This window comes from Pongo abelii, chromosome 21, assembly GCF_028885655.2.
Source record: "Pongo abelii isolate AG06213 chromosome 21, NHGRI_mPonAbe1-v2.0_pri, whole genome shotgun sequence".
NCBI lineage: Eukaryota > Metazoa > Chordata > Mammalia > Primates > Hominidae > Pongo > Pongo abelii.
Window position 1 is genome coordinate 20,718,663 of NC_072006.2, and position 22,414 is coordinate 20,741,076.

At 57.8% G+C, this 22,414-nt stretch overlaps 2 protein-coding genes across 2 annotated transcripts in view; one reads left to right on the forward strand and one right to left on the reverse strand.

Annotated features, from left to right (window-relative positions):
* The window catches only part of PYGB (glycogen phosphorylase B), a 58,493-nt gene extending 37,933 nt beyond the window's left edge, over positions 1–20,560 (forward strand). The window contains 13 exon segments of the mRNA NM_001133259.1: positions 993–1,136; positions 1,717–1,809; positions 2,959–3,105; positions 3,645–3,808; positions 4,728–4,842; positions 5,874–5,975; positions 6,802–6,949; positions 11,020–11,078; positions 13,082–13,223; positions 15,016–15,223; positions 16,758–16,892; positions 18,186–18,252; positions 18,948–20,560. Of these exon segments, the coding sequence (NP_001126731.1) occupies positions 993–1,136; positions 1,717–1,809; positions 2,959–3,105; positions 3,645–3,808; positions 4,728–4,842; positions 5,874–5,975; positions 6,802–6,949; positions 11,020–11,078; positions 13,082–13,223; positions 15,016–15,223; positions 16,758–16,892; positions 18,186–18,252; positions 18,948–19,100 (1,677 nt within the window). The 3' untranslated portion in view covers positions 19,101–20,560.
* Positions 17,347–22,414, reverse strand: part of ABHD12 (abhydrolase domain containing 12, lysophospholipase) — an 87,905-nt gene continuing 82,837 nt past the window's right edge. Inside the window, exon 13 of the mRNA XM_054541658.2 lies at positions 17,347–17,617. Within this exon, the coding sequence (XP_054397633.1) occupies positions 17,560–17,617 (58 nt within the window). The 3' untranslated portion in view covers positions 17,347–17,559. The remainder of the gene's footprint in view (positions 17,618–22,414) is intronic.

The following is a 22,414-nucleotide window of genomic DNA, read 5'->3' on the forward strand; positions in this document are numbered from 1 at the left end:
CGTGTCGCTTTCTGGCGTGGTGAGGTGGGCTGGCGGGCCGGGCTCCCCAGTGGGGCCTGCTGTTGGCCTTGGCAAGCAGCCACCTGGTGGCCCTCTTGCCTTAGGTGCACACACGATGCCCTTGGGGAGGAGAGGGGTGCACTGTTCTCTATAAAGCCCAAGCGGGTCTTCGTGTGCCTCTTGGCAGCTCTGTGGTCCTCTCTCTGAGGACGCTCTCTGCCACCTTCACCTCTTATCCACTCCCCTCATAAACACACAGCCGCTCCTTGGGGCCAGCTGGAGCCCGTCAGCCCTCCAGTCTGTGTGCTGTTCTAGCCCGCGGTGCCACTTCCCCAAGTAGGTGATCTGTCTGTCCGGGGGACCGTAGCGCCCACTTGGCATTGATGCCTGGGGACATTTGAAAGGTCCTTGGCACATGCCCTTCCCATGCCAGGTGATGGTGTCACAGCCATGTTCCCCACTGCCACCTGCATTTAGTGCCCAGTGGCTTTCTTTTTGTTGTTGTTGCCTGACAAGTCCTTAGAAGATGCCCTAGTGGGCAGAGCATGTTTAAAAGTTAGCTTTTTGTTTTATGAAAGTAACCTGTGCACACAGGAGCAAAGGCCTGGGTGCCAGAAGGCTCATCAAAGAGTGCAATCTCCTGTGCCCATGAGACTGTTGGCAGACCCCAAGCCCCAGGTACAGAATGTTCTAGAAGGCCTGTGCTTGGACAGTGCAGCTCCTGAGCAGCGCTGGTGCTATACTTCTCCTGACGGATGGACACTGTGTCCTGGGGTGTGTCCTACAGGCAGGGTGACCTTCCTCAGTGACCTGAGGGCACACAGGCAGGTCCCAGTGTCAGGCAGCTGGGCTGGGCTCCTCTCAGCCTTCTGCCTGCGCCCTTGAGCCAGGTCGCTGACCTGGGCTTCCTGGGGGAGGAGAATGGCCCTGGGACTGGGTCATGGGGCATGTGTCCCCAGCCTGCACCCTCCAGCTTGCTCTGCTGTGTGCAGTTCTTTGAGGGGAAGGAGCTGCGGCTGAAGCAGGAGTACTTCGTGGTGGCCGCCACGCTCCAGGACATCATCCGCCGCTTCAAGTCGTCCAAGTTCGGCTGCCGGGACCCTGTGAGAACCTGTTTCGAGACGTTCCCAGACAAGGTGCATGGTGGCCCTGGGAGGGATCTCAGTGCCAGGGGATGGGCGCCTTCAGGCTCTTGAGGTTGCTTTCTCGTGTCCCAAAAGGGGCTAGAGTGGAATGGCACATGCCCCTTGTCTTGGTGTCTCGTCATCCTGGGCCAGGATCCCACCTGGGCCCTCCCTCCTAGAATAAGGGCCACCGGCCTTGTTAGGAGTCAAGTCAGCGAGGGACATGGTGAAAGGCTCCTGTGCAAAGTCAGATGTGCTTGGCAGGGCTAAGTGCAGTTATTTCAAACAAAGCCCTCATAGTTCCAATGAGAGAGCCCCCAGCCCCGGTGGCCATGGTTCCTCCCCTCCGGCTGCAGCGCACACCGCTGTAGGGCACTCACCAGCAGGCACATCGGGCACAGCGCACACCTGCCACAGTGTGAGTCCGACTGTCCTCCCTGCTCCCTCCGCAGAACCCCTCCCTGTTCTCCAGGCTTCTTGGGGGTGGGGTGGGCTGGGCTGGCTCCTTCACTTGGGGAGCTTCATATGCCAACAACTGTGGGTGCCCACGCGGGATGAAATGACTGAATGGCACCCCTTGTGCGACCTGCAGGTGGCCATTCAGCTGAACGACACCCACCCCGCCCTCTCCATCCCCGAGCTCATGCGGATCCTGGTGGACGTGGAGAAGGTGGACTGGGACAAGGTGAGCGTGGAGGAAAAGGGCGGCACCTCCCCAGAGCCCGGAGCCCGTGCAGACCAGGGCTACAAGGAGCTGAGTTGGGGGGCTTCTCCCCGGGCCTTGGGGGAGCTGTGTGGTCATCATACCTGGGAGAGACGTGAGCTGTGGGAGGGGTCTGGTTCCAGGAGACGGAGGTTCTGTGGGCCAGGGTGCGGGGGCCAGAGTGTGGGGTCAGGGTGCGGGGACCAGGGTGCCGGGGAGAGGATAAGGATAGGGCCCTGACACTTCTCAGGGTTTCCCGTTGGTGCATTCTCATCTTGAAATTTGGTGACAGCTCCCCAAAGCGTTAAGTGTTTAGAGCTCTGTGCTCTATTCATGCACCTGCTCTCGCGACTCAGCGTATTTTGGACTTAAATACATTTGTGTAGTAGGATTTTCTTAATCTAACCGTTACCAAATCAACATGTGGAACCATAAAACAGGCCAGTGTGGTGACTGACACCTGTAATCCTAGTGCTTTGGGAAGCTGAGGCAGGAGGGTCGCTTGAGGCGGGAAGTTAGAGACCAGCCTGGGCAATACAGCAAGACCCCACCTCTAAAAAAAAAAAATAGCTGGGTGTGGCAGCACACACCCAGAAAAATAAAAACAAAAGAAACTATAAAACGATTTTTTTTAACTCCGTTTTGTAGAAACCCAAGCCCCTCTCTGGTCTTGGGGTGTGTGCACTCCAGGTGAGGCTGTACCTGTTGCGGGTACCCCAGTTCTGGCCAGCATGGGGCAGGTCCTCATAGTAACCAGTATCCTCCCCACCATGTCTGGCCACTTCAGTGGAAATAAATAGAAAACTGCTCAGCGGTCCGTCCGTTTACCAGTGACGGCAGAGTGTGAAGGTGACCCCAGGTAGCAGGCGAGTGTGTCTTATTTGTGTGTGTGTCACGCACTGGACCATAATGTCACACTTCAATGGGTTGCGTCAGCAGAGTGAGGGCTCTGGGCTGTGTGTCAGGCTTTCAGAGGGCTCCAGATCCACCTTGGAGAGCAGAGGGGACGGTGGCCCTTCCTGGGGTATCCAGCATCTGCCTGGGATCCTGGACGCTCACCCTGCCTAGGCAGCTGGCTAGAGAGCTGCTTGTTTCTAAACAAACACACGGGAACATTCTCGAATGGCCTAGGCCTGGGAAATCACGAAGAAGACCTGTGCGTACACCAACCACACTGTGCTGCCTGAGGCCTTGGAGCGCTGGCCCGTGTCCATGTTTGAGAAGCTGCTGCCGCGGCACCTGGAGATCATCTATGCCATCAACCAGCGGCACCTGGACGTGAGTGTGGGCCCAGCTGGCCGTGTGTGGTGGCAATTACACCCATGCCAACGGCTCCCCACCTGGCCTGGGAGAGGAGGTGCTTTACTCCTTGAACGAGGCACCCTCCGTTCAGCAGAGGATGCTTGGGGCTGGGGGCTGTCCATTGGCAGAGCTGTTGGCTGATCCCCACGCCTGGCCCACAACTGTCTCAGGTTCCTCTTTGTAAATTAAATTGCACGTCCTCTCTCTCAGACCCGTCTTCCTCAGACAGCAGCCCTGTGGATCCCTGGGGCGGGCTGGGCCCTTTCTTGGGCTGGGGAGTGGGGTGAGCGAGAGCCTCCTCCTCTGGCTGGGCCCGGGCCCTTGTGAGATGCCTCGGAGGTGCCTGCTGGGGCTGGGAGCACTTGAGGGAGGTCTGGCTGTCGCAGCCCCAGGACTTCCCTGGAGGCAGCAGAGCTTCCCATGGGTGGTCATGGAGTGTCCCCTGGTCATGGGGAGTGCTGGGTCTCCGTGGGGCCTCCTGTGCCTACCCACCTGCCTCTGTGTTTTGGCACCAGCACGTTGCCGCGCTGTTTCCCGGGGATGTGGACCGCCTGCGCAGGATGTCTGTGATCGAGGAGGGGGACTGCAAGCGGATCAACATGGCCCACCTGTGTGTGATTGGGTCCCATGCTGTCAACGGTGTGGCGAGGATCCACTCGGAGATCGTGAAACAGTCGGTGTGAGTAGGGTGCTTGCCCGAGTGGGGCCAGCTCTGTGTGACACCCAGGCCTGCGTCTAGGACCATCCGCCAAACACATGGACCCAGCTGTACAGCATACACCCCGTGCCACTAGGCCCCTGTCTCCATGGGAATGACAGAGCTGCCCAGAACACCCTTTCAGGGTCACACCTTGTTGTGCGTTCACCGACCAGCACACGGGCCTCTGGAGGGATCTGGCTCTGTGGGCAACGGGGAGACGGCTTTGTCTCCTGTTGCTCTCCTGCGCCCCTGCCTTCCTGGGGGTCCAGTCGGAGGCTCTGCACCACTGGTCCGCCTGCCGCTGGCAGGGCTTGGACAGGGCTTGAAGGTGGGATTCTTAGGTCAGATCTTGTCCTTGCCCCTCTTAGGTGGGGCGTGATCTAGGAATTATCCCGCTCTTTCACGTACCATGTGCTGAGCACCTACTGTGAGTGCTGAGCAGACAGCAGCCGGCGGGAGCGGAGGCTTCTGTGTCCGGGGCTGGGCTGCAGGCTCTGTGCGTGGCGCCCACAGCAAGCTTCTGTGTCGGGCCCCTCCCCAGTAGCAATGAGGAAACTGAGCGCAGCTTCTCAAGTCCTGAAGTCCTGCGGTCTCGGCTGTCATGACTTGGACACCTGTTTCCGCACGGACCGCTCTGGAGAACGGCCAGGCTCTGATGCCTGCGAGGTTGTAGTTGGGCAAACCGCACAGCCAGCCACAGATGCCCCGAGGTGCAGGCGCTGCCTTCGTACGGCTCCCAGAACCTGCAGCGGCCGCGGTCACTGTTCTCCTCAGAAAACAGAACAGAAACACTGAGCTTGAGGGCTCCTGGGACCTCCTTTAAAGGGCCTTGAAGTCTCTTGCTCACCTGGTTCAAGGCACAGCATTTGTGACAGTTCCCTGTTCTCTGTATTTGCAGCTTTAAGGATTTTTATGAACTGGAGCCAGAGAAGTTCCAGAATAAGACCAACGGCATCACTCCCCGCCGGTGGCTGTTGCTGTGCAACCCGGGGCTGGCCGATACCATCGTGGAGGTGAGCCCCAGGCCCTGCCCGTGCCTGTGGAGATGCCTGGGCTGAGAACCGTGGGCCGTGTCATCAGCCGCTGCTGAGTGGTTGCTGAGTAGGCAGGAGTCTGTCCCTCACGTGTTGACCTGCAGGCTTCTGGACATGAGAGCTGAGCCCCTGAACATGGGCGCTGAGCTGGGCAGTCACCCAGTGGGGCCTGGCGGTCCTGTGTGCGAGTTCAGAAGCCGAGCTTTAGGGAGGACTGGGGTGTGGCTGAGTGCAGCCACGGGGCCACTGCAAAAGAGGCAAGAGGCAGCTGACTGTCAGCCAGGCTGGGCACCTATTTCCTGTTTGTATGTCTGCTCCTATGCGAGCTCCCCAAGGAAATGAGTGCTGAGGTGTCAGGCCCTGCGCTACAGGCAAGGACCAGCCGCTGGGAGGGTGGGACCACCCACCTGGGGCTATGGTCAGGGAAGGCTTCCCAGGAAAGCTGAGGTCTGAAGAGGGAATGAAGAGAGAGGGAGCAGCGCTCTGGGGCGGCAAACTGGTCCAATGCCCTGTGCTGGGGGACGAGCCCCTGGGACATGGAAAGCAGTGTGGCTCCTGTGCAGTCTGAGATGGGCCTGGGCACAGTGAGGAGAGGTGGCCGAGTGTTTGCGGGCAGCACCTGGGTGAGGTGCTGGCTTTGAGGGGGCAGCCTGCTGCAGGCAGGGAAGGTGCTGGTGGAGGGCAGCGGGAGGATGGCTTTGGGCTTTGGGTGGTGATGGGATGTTCAACGTCAGAGAACCCTGGGATCAGTGGCTGAGGGAGGCTCATGTGTTTCTTGTGGACATTTGAACTGGTGGGACTGGGCCACCTCGCAGAGCCCTTTTAGAAGAGGTAAGAGGGGCTGCTGGGGTGACCCTGTGGCCTGAGAGGTGGGATGCCCGGAGGGGCCGGACAAGCAGATCCCAGGGGAAAGCAGGGGCGTGGGTGACAACGGGAGGAGGGCAGGTGGCTGGGGGGCCCAGCCTCAGGAGGCTGAGGCCCACAGTGAGCGGAACCTTTATGTTCTCCAGAAAATTGGGGAGGAGTTCCTGACTGACCTGAGCCAGCTGAAGAAGCTGCTGCCGCTGGTCAATGACGAGGTGTTCATCAGGGACGTGGCCAAGGTCAAACAGGTAGGCATGGCCCTGGCCCCAGCCCCGACCCCAGCCCTCCCACAACCAGGCAGGTAGGCCCTGGCCCCAGCCCTCCTGCAGGCCCAACACAGGTCCTGGGGTACCCACTGGGGCTTTAGTGGGGACTCGGAACAGGACTGAGGGTGAGGCTGTTAGGGTCGCCTGAGGTCTCTCCACCCCACTCAGCCTTTCAGATGAGGGCCCTGAGGAGGACAGGTCACGTGGCAGATAGGTGAGTGCAGACCCCAGGCCAGCCCTGCCCGTGCCTCGACCCTCCGCCACGGGTCAGTTCTTTATGGAAGCCTCTAGAAGCCGATTCCAGCGTGGTGCCCTCTTTGCCCCTGGAGAGCCGTGCAGGTGCACGAGCTGTCTGCACCGGCAGCAGCCCCTCGGCTAGACCAGGGCCAGTCACGGCAGCCTTCAAACCTCAGCGGTCTGGAGGCCCATCTACACAGCCTGTCAAGCTTGCCCTCCTCCTAGAGGCCAGAACTAGTTCTCCTTGTAGTCCTTTCAGCCGTCCCGCTCCCGCACTGCTCCCCCGCCTGCACGCCTGGCTCTGCAGTGTCTTCTGCTTGGCTCCAGGCGTGCTCCTGGACCGGCTCCTCACTTATCCCCTATTCCTGGTGTGGACCCACCTTCAGCATCGCCCTCTCCCCTTTTCCCATGAGAAGACCCCTGGTGCAATCTCTGCCCCTCAGCTCCAGCCTGTATACCCCTGCCCCCTCCCTGCGGCACTCCTCACAGGGCACTCAAAGCAGGAAGCCGCAGGGTCAGTGGGTGGAGTCCTGGTGAAGTTTCCAGCCGTCTTTCCCCTTCACCCTCCCAGGAGAACAAGCTCAAGTTCTCGGCCTTCCTGGAGAAGGAGTACAAGGTGAAGATCAACCCCTCCTCCATGTTCGACGTGCATGTGAAGAGGATCCACGAGTACAAGCGGCAGCTGCTCAACTGCCTGCACGTCGTCACCCTGTACAACCGTGAGTGCCGGCATCACCTGCACGACCGCGCTGCGGGGCCCAAGGCTTGCCCTTGCCCACCAGCTGTGCCTCTGTCATGGTGGGGGCTGTGCGTGTGTAGGCATGTGCATGTGTGATGTGGCACGTTTATTTTAAGCAAAAGCCATGTTTTTCTGTGTGCCCCATGCCAGGCCTCACGTGAGCAGGTGAACAGTTAGACACCCGAAAGGCCCAGGCTGGAGTGCAGTGGCGCCATCACGGCTCACTGCAGCCTCGACCTCCAAGGGCCCAGGAAATCCTCCCCACCTCAGTCCCCCAGGTAGCTGGGACTACAGGCGCACGCCACTATGTCCTTGTATTTTTTGTAGAGACAGGGTTTCACCATGTTGCCAAGGCTGGTCTCGAACTCCTGGCCTCAAGTGATCTACCCACTTCTGCCTCCCAAAGGGCTGGGGTTATAGGCATGAGCCACTGTACCGGGCCTTCAGTTTTTATTTTAAATTTAGTTATTATCTCTGTGAGACTAATCTTATTTAGAAAGATTATGCTTATTAGAGGCATTTAAAGTATACTTATAAAAATTAAGATAGTATGTGTTAAATTTACACATGCATCTTATATGTCTAAGGACATTTAATTATGAGAACAAACATGAATCAGAGACCCCCAAAGGTCAATGTGAATATTTGCTAGGTTTAATAGATAATAAAACCTTACGGAAAAACTAGGTTTCTAAAATTTTGTAATTTAATAAAGTAGGTATTTTAAAAACCAAAGGAACCACACATCCTCCTTTCCGACACAAAGCTCCTCCCAGGAATAGATCTCCTATTCCCAGTGAGTAAGCCTCGATGGGGTGGAGGATCTGGGTGCGTTTGAGACACACGTGGTAGGACAGAGGCTAGAGGCCACCTCCGCTGAGGACCCCTCTGCCGTGTGGGCACCACGGGAGGTGCTTCCCAGGGCTGTGGCTTCCCGGCTCCGAGGTGGTGCATGGGAACTTTGCATCATCTTTCTTTGCCCCATTTTCCTCCTGCAGTTGTGACGCTCTGCGTTTCCCTGGTGGTGACCCGGAGTCCTCTGCTTGCACAACACTTGGTCCCATTTATGAGCAGCAGTGAGAGTCGCGGGTCACCCTCTCCCTTCCTCCTGCTCCACCGTCCCCAGTCAGTTGTTGCATCGTCTTCTGTTGTTGGCCTTCAGGCTTTCCAGACCCTCCGCTTCTGCTTGGTTGGTTCGTTCTCTTTGAATGACGCGCTGTGATTTCCAGCCATTCACAGGAGGCAGCCAACAGGCTGGTGCTCGCTCCCACTGGTCTTCCCCCTTGCCCCATGTTTGTGTGTGCGCGCATAAATGTATGTGTGTGCATGCATGTAAACACGTGTGCTTGTGTGTGTGCATGTACGTGTGGACCTGCATCTCCTTTCCCCTCGCTGTATTGAGCTCACAGCATCAATACTCTGCCCTTCCTTCTGTCCCCAGCGGTATCAGTTTGAGTCTGCAGGTGAGTATGTTCACTGCTCCTCACGGTCCTCCTGCAAAGTGCTGCCCACCCCTGCCGGCTGCTTTGAGTCTAGTTCATGACTGGCTCGTGGGAACAACCTTCCCGAGTTCTTGCTTGTTCAAAACGGCCTGGACCCTTCACCACGAAGGTCGGTTTGGCTGAAGATGTCAGTCTTGACTCCACTTCCTTCCCCCAGTGCTTTTTAGGGCCCTATCGGGCACTGTCTGGAGAGTGTGTGTGTGTGCAGAAGTCTGGCGAGTTCTGAGTTCTTGATCTCATGAGTGACTCACTGTTATTGCTGTGTCTTGGTGTTGGCCGTTAACGGGGCATTTTTGCCAGTACTCCAGGTGCTTGTTGAACATGTTGCTGGACTTCAGGGAAGTTGTCTGTTTGAAACGTGTGTTTGGTTCTGTTTGGTTTTCTGCTTCTGGGCTGCAGTGTGGCGTGAGGTGGCTTTCTCTGGCCTGCCTCCTTGGTGCCTACTTCTCTCAGGACTTGGTTTGTCCTTGTCCTGTGGAGTGGCATTGCTCTCTGGAGTCTCTCTTGGCTGCACTTTCCTCTGGTCTCTGCCCCCCTCCCTGAGGACTTGCGTTTGGCTCCATGTCTTTCCAAGTTGGTGGTCACCAAGGGTATGTGATTCGCGAAGGAGTTCACTCCCCTCCTGCGGCCTGTGGCGGGGCTGGGTGCTGACTTCCATTGCTATGTTGGGGTGAGCTGGATCACCTGGGGCTATTCAGAATAGGCTTCTCAGCCCTCCAAGGCAGCTCATCTGCTGGGCCAAGGCCGTGCTTCCCCAGCCTGTGGCACCTCCCTGTGGCTGCGTCTCCGCTGTCTCTCCAGGTCTCATCTGGGCGGGAGGCTCCCCTGGATGCCAGGACCTGCCTTGTGAGGGTGCCCTTGTGGGAGAGGCGCTCGTCTGAACCTGCTGTTCCCCGGGGGCTCCTTGGTGGCCCCCAGGACCGGAGCTCTGCCCAGAGTGCCCCTCCCCAGAGGTTAGGACTCCCAGGACGCTGTCCCCTGCCCACTGTGACCTGGGATTTGCATGGTTTCCTTCTTTCCTAGTTGTGGTGAAATCGTCACTTGTGTGTTTCGTTTTTCCTGTTCTCTGCTGATTTCCAGAAGTGACAAAATCCAGCACTAAGGGGCAGCTGCGTTCCTCCTGGAGCCTGGGGTCGGGTGGTACACATCAGCCCGACTCCCTGCTGCCCCACCCAGGCCCAGCTCGCTGGTGAAAGCCTGTCCAGGGTGGCCGCTCATCCCCTTTTTGTAGGAACCTCCCGTGAAATCTGCAAACCCATGACCTGGCGAGGACAGCCTGTTTGCTGGGCTGGCAGTGAGCCGGCCGTCATGGCTTGACCCTCCATCCACTTCTGTGAAGAACTTCGGGGGCCCTCACCCGCTGTCCCAGTGAGGCAGAGGGGAGACACGAGGTCTCACCCAGCGCCCCTGCAGGCTGATGGCACCACAGCCACAAGGCTGAGGTTGCTACTTTTTCTTTGTGTCATTCAAACAATGTGTTTAAAACACAATCTAAGGCCAGGGTGGTGGCTCAGCCCTGTGATCCCAGTGATGTGGGAGGCTGAGGCCTGACGACTGTTTGATGCCAGGAGTTTGAGACCGGTCTGGGCAAAAAAGCGAGACCCCATCTGTACTGAAAGTGAAAAAATTAGCTGCATGTGGTAACCTGTCGGTGCCTGTAGTCCCATCTACTTGGGAGGCTAAGGAGGGGAAGATCACTTGAGCCCAGGAGTCCGTGGCTGCTGTGAACCCTGATTACACCACAGTACTCCGGCCTGGGTGGCAGAGCTAAACCTTAACTCTTAAAAACAACAACAACAAAAAAACACAAGAGTGGTAGAGTGCGAGGCGCGGTAGCTCACGTCTATAATCCCTGCGCTTTGGGAGGCTGAGGTGGAAGGATTGCTTGAGCATGGGAGTTTGAAACCAGCCTGGGCAATGTAGAGAAACCTTCATCTCTACAAAAAATTAAAAAATTAGCTGGGCACGGTGGCATGTGCCTAGGATCCCAGCTACTCAGTAGGCTGAGGTGGGAGGATTGCTTGAACCTGGAAGGTAGAGGCAGCAGTGAGCTACGCTCACGCCACCGCACTCCAGCCTGGGCAAGAGAGTGAGCTGCTGTCTCAAGAAACAAAACCAAACAAAACCCACAAGTGTGCCCTTCATGTACAGGGGCCTTGAACACTGGTGACCAGACCCAAGGAGGCTCCTGTGTTGGGCTTTTCTGGAAACTGAGGTGCAGCTTTTCCTCTGAGCCCCGGGGAACAGCATCTTTGCTCGGGTCAGCTGCCGGGTTCGTCCATGGTCCTGGCTGGCCTTCCTCACCAGCTGGGAACCTAAGTGCAGACCTCAGGGTGGCCTCGCTCCCTTGTAAGTGGCAGGTTCCTGGTGGGTGGGCAGGTGGGTGGCCAGTGGCCCTGCGCCGCTGCCACCCGTGTCTCTGGGGCTTGAAGTACATGGCGTAGCGTGCCTGTCCTGCCTCAGGGTCAGCCTCTGATGCTGCTGGGTCCCGGCAGGGGCTCGTCTGGTTCCCGGTGCCTTGTGTGAGTCTCTTCCGTGTGTCCTGCAGGAATCAAGAGAGACCCGGCCAAGGCCTTTGTACCCAGGACTGTTATGATTGGGGGCAAGGTGAGTGACTTCCTCTGCAGTCCTCTCTGTGGTGTTTGGTCCGGGGATGGTGGGTGGGCAGCCTGCACGCTTCTCGTGGTGCCACCACATCCATACTCGGGAACCGGGTGCCCAGCGGTCACCGGCCCCTCTGGTGTGCCTGTGGGGGTGGGGACCCTGTAGAGAGTCAGAATGGGATGGAAGCCTCCTGCCTGCCCAGCTCACTGGAGGGGTCCCCAGCCTAGAAAGCCAGTCCCCAGTGGGCTTGCTGGTGCCCACCTCAGAGGGGGCAGTGTCCTTTCTCTTTGTGCTCAGTGGGCACAGGGCCTTGTGGCTGCTTCATCACCTGCACATGCCCTGAGCATTGCCTGGTTTCAGTTCACTTTATTTACTATGACACATACTTTCAGAGTCCTAGATGTGCTGTCATCGAGTCCCAGGTCACATCGTCATACTCATCAGCCCTCTGCGGCCAGTGTCCCCACCTCCTGCCATGTTTCCCTGGTAGCTTGGTCTTTATCCAGAACTGTGGGGCTGCCGTGGGGTGCAGCGTCCTTAGGAGGGTCCTGCTGGAGCAGTGGCCCTAAGTGAGTCTGGACTGTGTGAGGCACCCCAGCCCTCCATGGCAAGGCCGGGGCCTGGGGGTGCTGGTGCCTGTGTGCAGCCTGAAGGCTGCCCTCTTGCTGCCTTCAGCGAGTGGGAAGCTGGTCAGAGGGGGTGGGCACTCCTCTGGGCTCCGCCACCACCTCGCACACCCCATTTGGTCTCTGTCCACTCCTGTCACCTGCTGTTTTTGAAGCAAATTTTGGAATTGTGTCGTTTTATTTGTCAGTATTTCAGTATGTAAAGTCCATAGAGATATGGAGTTCGAAAAAGTTTTAAATGTTATGAAAATTTTAGGCTGGGCACAGTGTCTCACGTCTGTAATCCCAGCACTTTGGGAGCCAAGGCGGGTGGATCGCATGAGCCCAGGAGTTCGAGACCAGCCTGAGCAATGTGTTGAAACCCCATCTCTACACAAAAACGCAAAAATTAGCTGGGCGTGGTGGTGCATGTCTGTAGTCCCAGTTACTTCGGAGGCTGAGTAGGAGGATCGATTGTCCTGGGTGATTGAGGCTCTAGTGAGCTGTGATTGCACTACTGCACTCCAGTCTGGGCAGCAGAGCCAGACCCTGTCTCAGCAAAAAAAAAAAAAAAAAAAAAAAAAAAGAAGAAGGAAACATTTGAACCAGGAAGAACTGTAGCAAAACCATAAACCTATCACCCAGACTAGCTGAAGCATTTCACAGTAAACTGCAGACACTCTAGCTCTTCACTCTTACACACGTCAGCATTCCTCTTCATAAAGTGATGTTTTCCACCAGAACCACAATGGCAATAGACCGAAACATCACCACACAGTACCACCCTCCGTCACACCTAAAGCGCTGGACAGGAGTCCTCCGTGTCATGAAATGTTCACTCGGGTACCTCATGGGTCCCCGGCCCAGTTGCCTTTGTAAAGTAACAGACATTTCTAAAAGTTGGTCTGAGTGAGGGAGGGCCCAGTGAGTCCTCAAGTTGGACTGGCCGTGGTGTCTCAGTTCTCTGTAGGTTTTCCCCACAGTTTGTCTGTTACAGACATCAGGTTGTCTGTACGCCGTAGCCTGGCTTTTTCCGAATGTGTCCCTCCAGTGTGTCCCAGTATGTCCCTAGGGACAGTTCTCTGTTTCCTGTCAGTCAGCAGCTCTAGAAATCCTGGTCTCTTTAACCTTGTAATTTCTGAAAACCTAAGAACAACCAGAAAACCAGACTTGAGGCGGACACGTTTCTGGATGTGGCGAGGTGGCCACCATTGTGAGCGCTCACCAGAAGCCGAGGCCTTGGGGCTGGGGGGGCCTCCCTAGCTCCTCTACTGACCGTCCCAACGGCAGGCTCCTGTGGCTCTGGCCTCACCCTCCTACAGACCCCAGGAACCAGGAGCGCCTCCGAGGGCCTGAACAAGGCGTTTTCATGCTAAAAACCTTCACCCCCCCCCATTCCAGGCAGCGCCCGGTTACCACATGGCCAAGCTGATCATCAAGTTGGTCACGTCCATTGGCGACGTCGTCAATCATGACCCAGTTGTGGGTGACAGGTTGAAAGTGATCTTCCTGGAGAACTACCGTGTGTCCTTGGCTGAGAAAGGTAACCCTGGAAGCCTGTGTTGGACAGAAAACTCACTCCTGCCCGGGAACGGGCACTGTACTGGCCCCGGGCCTTTCATCCTCAGCCAGTTCAGCTCTGCCTGGACACCCAGACCTAGGCAGCCGGGCTGCAGGCGAGCAGGGAATGGCTTTGGGGAGTGCTCCCTGTGCAGTGCGGAGGACTCACAGTGCGTCCGGGGGCGCCTTGCATGTCACAGGCAGTGTCATCCCCCAACAGGACACCCTTACTGCCGCGCCTGCCTGGCCTGCCCTGTGTACCCTCCCTCGCCTGCCCTCTCTTCCTGCCCCTCAGCTGTGCCTTCTGTCCTGAGCCCCTCTGCTGGCAGGACGTGCACCAGGCCAGTGGGGTTGTGGGCCCCCAGCTTCCCCCAACCCCACTGCCCCTTCTCCGCCCACGTCCTTGCTCCTCACGGCCTGCCTACTCTTGGGCCCACCACTGATCTCAGGTGGCAGCACCTGCCTCATCTGTGCTTCCTGAGGGCAGCCTGGGCCGGTCCTGGGGAGACCCTGGAATGTGCTGCCATGTGCCCTGGAGCCCATCGGTTCCCACCCCTGTGGGCCCTACTGGGCAGGAAAGGGATTTGCCCACCAGATGGTGGGAGATCTGAGCCTGGCCTTCTCGTGCTCCCCTCCTGCCGCTGAGGGCCAAGGGCCCCCCCTAGTTCAGGCCACCTGGGCTTCCCAGGCTGCCGCAGGTGAGAGAGCTGATCCGCCGTTGTCCTGCAAGCTCGGTGGTGCGGGGGCGGCGGGGAGTGGGGGGGGTCCCTGGGCACCGTCCCTGTGGCCTGGCTGCTGCCTTGGTGTCCATGTCGCTCCCCCTCTTTAGTGGTTCCTGGCAGGCGAGGTCCCTTGAGGCACTCATGGGCCAGCTTGCCTCCGGCTTGGCCAGGAACTTTAGTGGTGTGGCTCGTCCTTCCCTGCTCCTCTGACCGAAGCATCTCCTCTCCCCCGTGCTGCCTGAGGCTCCCCTCCTCATGTGTCTTTTGGGGCCAGCTGACTCCTGCTCATCTTTAGAGCAGGCCTTCAGGCACCTGGTCTGGAGTCTCGGTGCTGGCATCAGGGTCCCGTTCTCCCCGGCAGTGTTGCTGTGGCTGACTGGGCTTGCAGCCCGAGTTGAGGGTGGAGAGCAGGTTGTATAGTCACTGTGTGCAGTCACAGCGTGTCTGGGAGCGGTGACCAGTCCCGAGGGGCAGGCACAGAGAAAGCGCAGGGCCGTGGCATCTGACAGCTGCTGGTGCCCACGAGGTCGCCACCCCTCAGCCTCTCCAGCCTTCTGGCTCTATGCCAGTCTACATTCCTCCTGAAAGGATCCAGGGAGCCACTGGGGCTGATCACGGTCGCGGGGATCCAGGGAACGACATTGTCAGCGAGCCAGGACTGGCAAGGAGCCCTTTTGGGAAGGTTTTGGTGCAGAGATCCTTTGCCACCTGGGGGGCTCCTCAGGAGCCTCCATCTTGGACCCTCTGCCTCAAGGCTGCCCCAGTCACGAAGGGGAGCCCTGCAGAGGCGGGTGGCCGTGTCCAGCCTGGGCCCCTGTGGGAGCGGGAGTGGGAGCAGGAGCGGGGGCGGGAGCGGGGGCGGGGGCGGGGGCGGGAGCGGGAGCGGGGGCGGGAGCGGGGGCAGGGGCGGGGCGGGGGCGGGAGTGGGGGCCAGAGCGGGGCCACAGCACTGGTCCCTCGGTGACCCAGCCCTGGGTGGATGGGCCGGCTCGTCCTGCAGTGAGCCTTGCGGCTGAGGACATTGGGGTCCTGTTCCTGTGCTCCCCTCTGCAGTGATCCCGGCCGCTGATCTGTCACAGCAGATCTCCACAGCAGGCACTGAGGCCTCGGGCACAGGCAACATGAAGTTCATGCTCAACGGGGCCCTCACCATCGGCACCATGGATGGCGCCAACGTGGAGATGGCCGAGGAGGCCGGGGCCGAGAACCTCTTCATCTTCGGCCTGCAGGTGGAGGATGTCGAGGCCTTGGACCGGAAAGGGTGCGAGCCTGTGCCCCTGGGCACCTGGCAGCGTGAGGATGGAGAATGAAGGGTGTTGGTCTGGGGGCATTGGGTGGACTGGGCTCTTGGGGCCAGGCCACTGGGTGCCAGGGTCAGTGCCCGCCCAGGGCTGTGTGCCTGCCTGCAGGGGTGACCATTTCCAGGTGCATGGAATGGACGGGGTCCGGGCTGCGGGCGAGGCCCACGTCGGGGTGCTGGGCTGCTCCTGTCTTGGCTCTGAGGCTGAGTCTGTGGAGTCCAGACCAGGGGCTCCTCCTCCAGGAAAGGCCTTTTCCCCTGGGGAGGGTCTCCTAGAGGGACACCCCCTGGGGTACAGTCTGGACGCAGCCCCACAGAAATGGGCTGGGGCTGGGCAGGACCCCACTGCCAGAGGCACTCTGCTGGGAGCACTCTGCTGATTTGAGGCTTACCTGCTGTTGAGGTTCCCTGGTCTAAGTTGTAACTGTTACAAATAGTTTAAAAATAGTATTTTGGAAACATTTTAAATGTGTGAGCCAGGGTGGGGGGGTGGGGGGGATGGAGGGGGTTGGCAGAGGGGAGGAGGGAATCCTGAAGACAGCACCCAGAGCTTCGTCCACCTTCTCCCCGCGCCCCTCCGTTGGCTGCACTGAGCTCAGAGCACTGGCCCTCCTGCAGCCCACACTCCATTCCAACTCCACCGGGGTTCTGTTACTTTCTCATCCCAGGATCCCATCAGGGCATTCCACTGTGTGTGGCCGTCAGGTCTCCCCAGTGTCATTTGGTCTGTGACAGCTTCTCAGTTTTTCCTTGTTCTTCATGACCTGGACGTTCATGAGGAATCCAGCACGGGCCTGATTCCAAGCGATAATTACAAAGAAAAGGCAGTGTTGCCTGATTGCCTTGAAGCGCTGGGGAGCCCGTGAGGCCTTAGGTAGGGTCAGGTGTAACCACACATGCCATCTGAAGTCAGAGCTGTGCCTTGCCGGCCCGAGCACACAGGCCTGTGCTCCCTTTCTGCGCCCTCACACAGCTTCTTCCGCCCGGGTCCCGTCCTGGGATGCCCATGTCTGCCCGTCCCTCCCTCTCCCACTTAGCTCTGCCTTGTCCTGTCTGGTCTTGCTTGCATTTTTCCTTTTCCATCTTTGAGGTCCCAGCCAAGGTGCTCCACTTCACTTCCTGCCCCTCTGGCCGTCTGTTTTTCAAAAGCTCTGCCCAGGATTTCACAGTGAGCCAAGTTCTGAGTGGCCCTCTCCACTAGGCATGTGGCATGAGCCACTATGTTCTAGCAGATCTGCTAGTGATGACATTTCTTTAACAGTCAAAGGAGCAGGTGGGATTGGCTTTAGACTGACTTCACATCTCTGCTCGAGCGGGTCCCTGCTCAAGGGCCTCGTAGCCACCCATGGCCACGGGCTGCTGCCCTGGACCGTGCAGGCCTTGAGCTCCCAGGGCCATCCTGGGGCAGGGGCTGTGCCAGGCACCAACATGGCTTGTTCCCCAAGGTGGCCCACCTGGGGCGCTGGCTGCTGACTCCTGGCCCGTCGCCTCACAGGTACAATGCCAGGGAGTACTACGACCACCTGCCCGAGCTGAAGCAGGCCGTGGACCAGATCAGCAGTGGCTTTTTTTCTCCCAAGGAGCCAAACTGCTTCAAGGACATTGTGAACATGCTGATGCACCATGACAGGTGGGACCGACTGCCCTGGTTGGCTGGCTGGGAGGGAGGGAGGGGGTCCTCTTTGTGGGTTGGATATTCCACCTCGTTTGGAGAGCAAAACCTGTGCTTTCAGAATGTCTTCTCCACTGTACCCGTGAGACCTTACTGGGCAGAGCCTTAGACCCCAGCCGGGAGTTTGCGATGGCCTCTGGCAATGCCAGGGGGCCCTAGGCAGTGAGACACAACAGCACAGTCCAGCCCCCAGGCCTTGTGGACCAATGTGCTGAGCAGGAGAGGGTGTCCTCTGCTGGTTGGAGGTCCCAGGGGCAGCCGTGTCCCAGCAGGCCAGTAGAGGGAGCATGGGCCCAAAACTCCCTGGGGTGGGGTAGGGGGCGCACAAGGGCTGCGGAATCACGGCAGGCATCAGTGCCAGTGACAGGCAGTGGTGAAAATGGATTTCACCTGCAACGATGTAACATTATAATGTAGTTAGTGTTTTATTTCAGTGCAGTTAGCACATGATATGGTTTATCTAGAGTTACGGACTTCATAAAGTTTGCAGCTCAGGGCAGTTCTTCACTGTTGGCAAAAGTTGAATCTGGCAAGGGCTGGGAATTCACCTGCCCTCCACTTTCAGCTGCCTTTGGGTTAGTTTTGTCTGCTGCTCTTTGATGACTGTGTCACCTGTTGGCTTCAGTCACACCAGCTCTAACCACATGCTGGGATCTGGGCTGGAACCTGGGCCTTGCTGAGGTCTGTGATAAAGGAAGTGCTTTTAAAATTGTGAACTGTGCATTTCGTGAAGTGTGCTTCTGACTCGATAGTGAACAGAAATGCATTGTAGATTCATAAATCTGGCATTTTTGTTCAGCACATCAGGAACTGCAAGTCGGCATTTCCTGTGTAGGCAAATCCCAGTTAGACTTAAGAAAGCAAATGGAGATGCCGTTCCCCAGCGAGTGCCCCCTGCCCCGAGGAGGCACCGTGGGCTCTCCACTGTCTGCCCAGGAGGCCTCTCCCATGTGCAGCTCTAACTGCCCTGCGTGTGGAAGACACATTTTAAACGCCAGTTTATTTAAAGGAGTGTTGGGTTGAAATAAGGTTTTTCTAAAATATTGTCCCAGGACGTAAGTGTTGCTCACAGAGAAGCCCTTTGGCCAAATGGGCCTGGTGCAGCCTGGCTCTGACCAGCTGCGTGGGCCCCTTCGCTCCAGACAGGACCAGGTGGATGGTGCCTGGCCTCCTGCCCTGGGACTCTCCCCTCGGGACAGTGTGGGCAGGGCTCCCTGCTGCCCTGGCCCAGCCTCCTTTCTCCCATTCCAGGTTCAAGGTGTTTGCAGACTATGAAGCCTACATGCAGTGCCAGGCACAGGTGGACCAGCTGTACCGGGTGAGGCTGCTGGGTCCAGAGGCTGGGGGAGCAGCTAGGTGGGTCCATGTAGACGTGTTGGGTCAGATTGTTTATTTCCCAAGCTGAGTAGATCCTTGGCCCAGGCCAGAGGGGTTTGTGATTCTGATCTGTCATCAGTCGGCTGTGCCTGCCTTTAGGGAAGCTGTCACTGTCACTGTCACTCCGTTGAAAAAACAGCTTCTAACGGCCAAGAAAGGAATGTGGGGCCTGGAAACTGAGTGACAGGCAGGGCCCTGGGAGGGACCTTCTCTTCCCTCAGTCAGGGCTGGCCTCGAGGAAAGGCTGGCCTGGTGTGAGCTGCACCTTGTGGCAGCTGTGAGGCTCCCTGGTGGAAGGAGAGTGCCTGGCCATGTGCCCTGGCATTGGATCTGCCTGGGCAGTTCTTAACCTGGTGCTATCCCTATCGTCGTCCTGGGGGCCATGCCCTAGCAGGAATTTTCGAGGCTGGGACCTCCTCTCCAGCTCCTTGCTCCCTAGATCTAGAATGTGGTAGCTTTCCTGGTCCGTGGGGTCCCCTTTTCAATGAACAAGTGATTGTAATGTCCTCCTTTTCCAGCGGATGGCCCCAAGGCTCGGAGCTCATTTGGAAACAGTCCTAAAGTTCTGGAATCCCATGCTTTTAGCAGCCTCTAGCCCTGTGACGCCAGAGACTAATTTCATCTCCTTCCCTGCAGAACCCCAAGGAGTGGACCAAGAAGGTCATCAGGAACATCGCCTGCTCGGGCAAGTTCTCCAGTGACCGGACCATCACGGAGTATGCACGGGAGATCTGGGGCGTGGAGCCCTCCGACCTGCAGATCCCGCCCCCCAACATCCCCCGGGACTAGGCACACCCTGCCTTGGCGGGACCAGCCGGCATTTGTTTTCTTGCTGACTTTGCACCTCCTTTTTTCCCCAAACACTTTGCCAGCCGCTGGTGGTCCCTGCTTTTCTGAGTACCATGTTTCCAGGAGGGGCCATGGGGGTCAGGGTGGTTTTGAGAGAGCAGGGCAAGGAAGGAATGTGCTAGAAGTGCTGCTAGTTTCTTGTAAAGGAAGCCAGAGTTAACAGTACAAAGGGCCGTGGCCAGCCCTGCAGCTTCAGCACCTGCCCCACCCAGAATGGGAGGCAGGTGGAGCCACCTGCTGGGCTTCCCCAGAACTTTGCATGCATCTTGCTATGTATTAGCCGATGTCTTTAGTGTTGAGCCTCTGGAGGTCTGGGCCAGTGGCCATAGTGAAGCCTGGGGACGTGTGTTACTGCAGCATCTGGGCTGCCAGCCACAGGGAAGGGCCAAGCCCCATGTAGCCCCAGTCATCCTGCCCAGCCCTGCCTCCTGGCCATGCTGGGAGGGGTCGGATCCTCCAGGCATCGCCTTCACAGCCCCCTGCCCCCTGCCCCCTGCCCTCTGTCCTGGCTCTGCACCTGGTATATGGGTCATGGACCTAGATGGGGCTTTCCCTTTGTAGCCATCCAATGGGCATTGTGTGGGTGCTTGGAACCCGGGATGACTGAGGGGGACATTGGAGTGGGTGCCTGTGTCTGCTGTCTCAGAGGCCTTGGTCAGGATGAAGTTGGCTGATGCAGCTTAGCTTGGTTTTGCTTATTCAAAAGAGAAAATAACTACACATGGAAATGAAACTAGCTGAAGCCTTTTCTTGTTTTAGCAATTGAAAATTGTACTTGGTCACTTTTGTGCTTGAGGAGGCCCATTTTCTGCCTGGCAGGGGGCAGGTCTGTGCCCTCCCGCTGACTCCCGCTGTGTCCTGAGGTGCATTTCCTGTGGTACACACAAGGGCCAGGCTCCATTCTCCCTCCCTTTCCACCAGTGCTACAGCCTCATCTGGAAAAAGGACCAGGGGTCCCGGAGGAACCTGTTTGTGCTCTGCTTGGACAGCAGGCCTGGCAGTGGGAGGCGGGGGTGAGCCCCTCACAGCCTTGCCCTTCCCCAAGGCTGGCAACCTGCCTCCCATTGCCCAAGAGAGAGGGCAGGGAACAGGCTACTGTCCTTCCCTGTGGAATTGCCGAGAAATCTAGCACCTTGCATGCTGGGTCTGGGCTGCGGGGAGCCTCTTTTTCGCCCTGGCCTCCAGTGCCCACCAGGAGGATCTGCGCACGGTGCACAGCCCACCAGAGCACTACAGCCTTTTATTGAGTGGGGCAAGTGCTGGGCTGTGGTCGTGCCCCGACAACAACTGCCCCAGGCAGCGGCTCTGTGGAGGAGGCCATACTCCCCGAGTTGGCCACTGTGCCCCTCATTGTTACTGCCTTGTGAGATAAACTGATTAAACCTTTGTGGCTGTGGTTGGCTGACGTGGAGTCTGTGTTTCACTAAGTGCAGGTGGTGGTGTGAGGCTGTGGGAAGCGGAGAACACAGGCCTGAGGCCCAGGGTGGTGCCAGTGCAGGGATGAGACCTGCAAGTGGGCCACAGGTCCCCCCTCTGGCCACAAGTCCCCCCTCTGAAACTAGAGCCGGGGCTGAATTATACCCCATCATTCTGGGATTGAGGGCAGAAAAGTTTGCATCTCCACTAGGTGTGGGACCTGGGGCCATGTGTGCTTGAACGGCTATTTTTGTTTTGTTTTTTTTTTTTTGAGATGGAGTTTTGCTTTTGTTGCCCAGGCTGGAGTGCAGTGGAGCGGTCTTGGCTCACTGCAACGTTCGCCTCCCGGGTTCAAGCAATTCTCCTGCCTCAGCCTCCCGAGTAGCTGGGACTACAGGCGCCCGCCACCACACCTGGCTAATTTGTGTATTATTTTTAGTTCTGCCATGTTGGCCAGGCTGGTCTCAAACTCCTGACCTCAGGTGATCCGCCCGCCTCAGCCTTCGAAAGTGCTGAGATTACAGTTGTGAACCACTGTTCCTAGCCAAGCTAGCTATTTTCTAAAAATCCTATCAAATCCAGCCATTACTAAACATGCTATCTGGTGTGACTTGTGCTGGTCCCTTTGCACCTGCGACTTTTGTCTCCCACTCCTGGCCCTGGGGACCAAAACATCGCCCCTCAATTGGACAGTTGCAGATTAAGAAATCAGGAGAAACGAGCCTAGGGCTCTGTGCTACCCTGAAGACCCAGGAACTGGGATGCTGGAGTGCCATGGTCCTCCTTGGCCTCAGACCTGGTCGTGCAGGGGTTGGTGCTGCCAGGTTGTCCTCATCCCCACACCCACCGTGCACCTGGGTGGGTGGCACCAAGATGGTGCCCTGGGAGTCTCTGCCTCCCCAGGTCTGTGGGGTTCTTTCCCAGGGATTAGTTGCTTGGACAACTGAGCTCAGCACCCTGGGTAGGGCACTTGGATGTAATGAGCTGACTGGTGATGGCGGAGCAGCTGCCACACAGTGCACCCTTCTCGCTCTTATCTGTATCTGTCAGTCAGTTTTGTAAAAAAGACACTAGTAGCTTGGCTGAGTGCAATGGCTCATGCCTATAATCCCAGCACTTTGAGAGGCCAAGGCAGGATTGCTCAGGAGTTCGAGACCAGCCTGGGCAACATGGCAAAACCCCATCTTTACAAAACATACAAGAATTAGCTGGGCGTGGTGGCACGTGCCTGTAGTCCCACCTACTTGGGAGGCTGAGGTAGGAGAACTGCTTGAGCCCACCCAGGAGGTGAAGTTGCTGTGAGCTATGATTGTGCCACTGCACTCCAGCCTGGGCAACAGAGTGAGACTGTCTCAAAAAACAAAAAACCCACCAGGAGCTTGTATTTTTAGTTTGTATCTTGCCTCAGTCCCCCAGCCAAGTATCCAAAGTAGCTTACATAGACAAAAAAAAAAAAAAAGAGGAAAGCCCAGGTAGAGCAGGTCGCGTCTGCTTCGTGGTCAGGAGCCGCAGTGTTCGAGGAGGCCAGGAGAGCAGCCTCAGGCTCGGTGCTGGAGGAAACCTGCGTCCTAAAGAAGGGCTGCTTGGCTCCCCTCGGGGTTCCTATAGCCTCACAAAGACACTCTGGGATGCCACGTGGGTCCCCAGCTCAGATGGCCGTGCAAGGAGATCCCAACCCTGGGGCACGTGGTGTCTCTGGGGCCATGGGTGGGCGGAACAGAAATGACACCCTAATAAGGGACCAGGAGCCAGGGCAGACCCTGGCCAGGAGGGGGGCCAGAGTTCTCATGAACTGACCTCAGAAGTAATGTCTACTCAGCTACTCCCCTGCGTAGGAA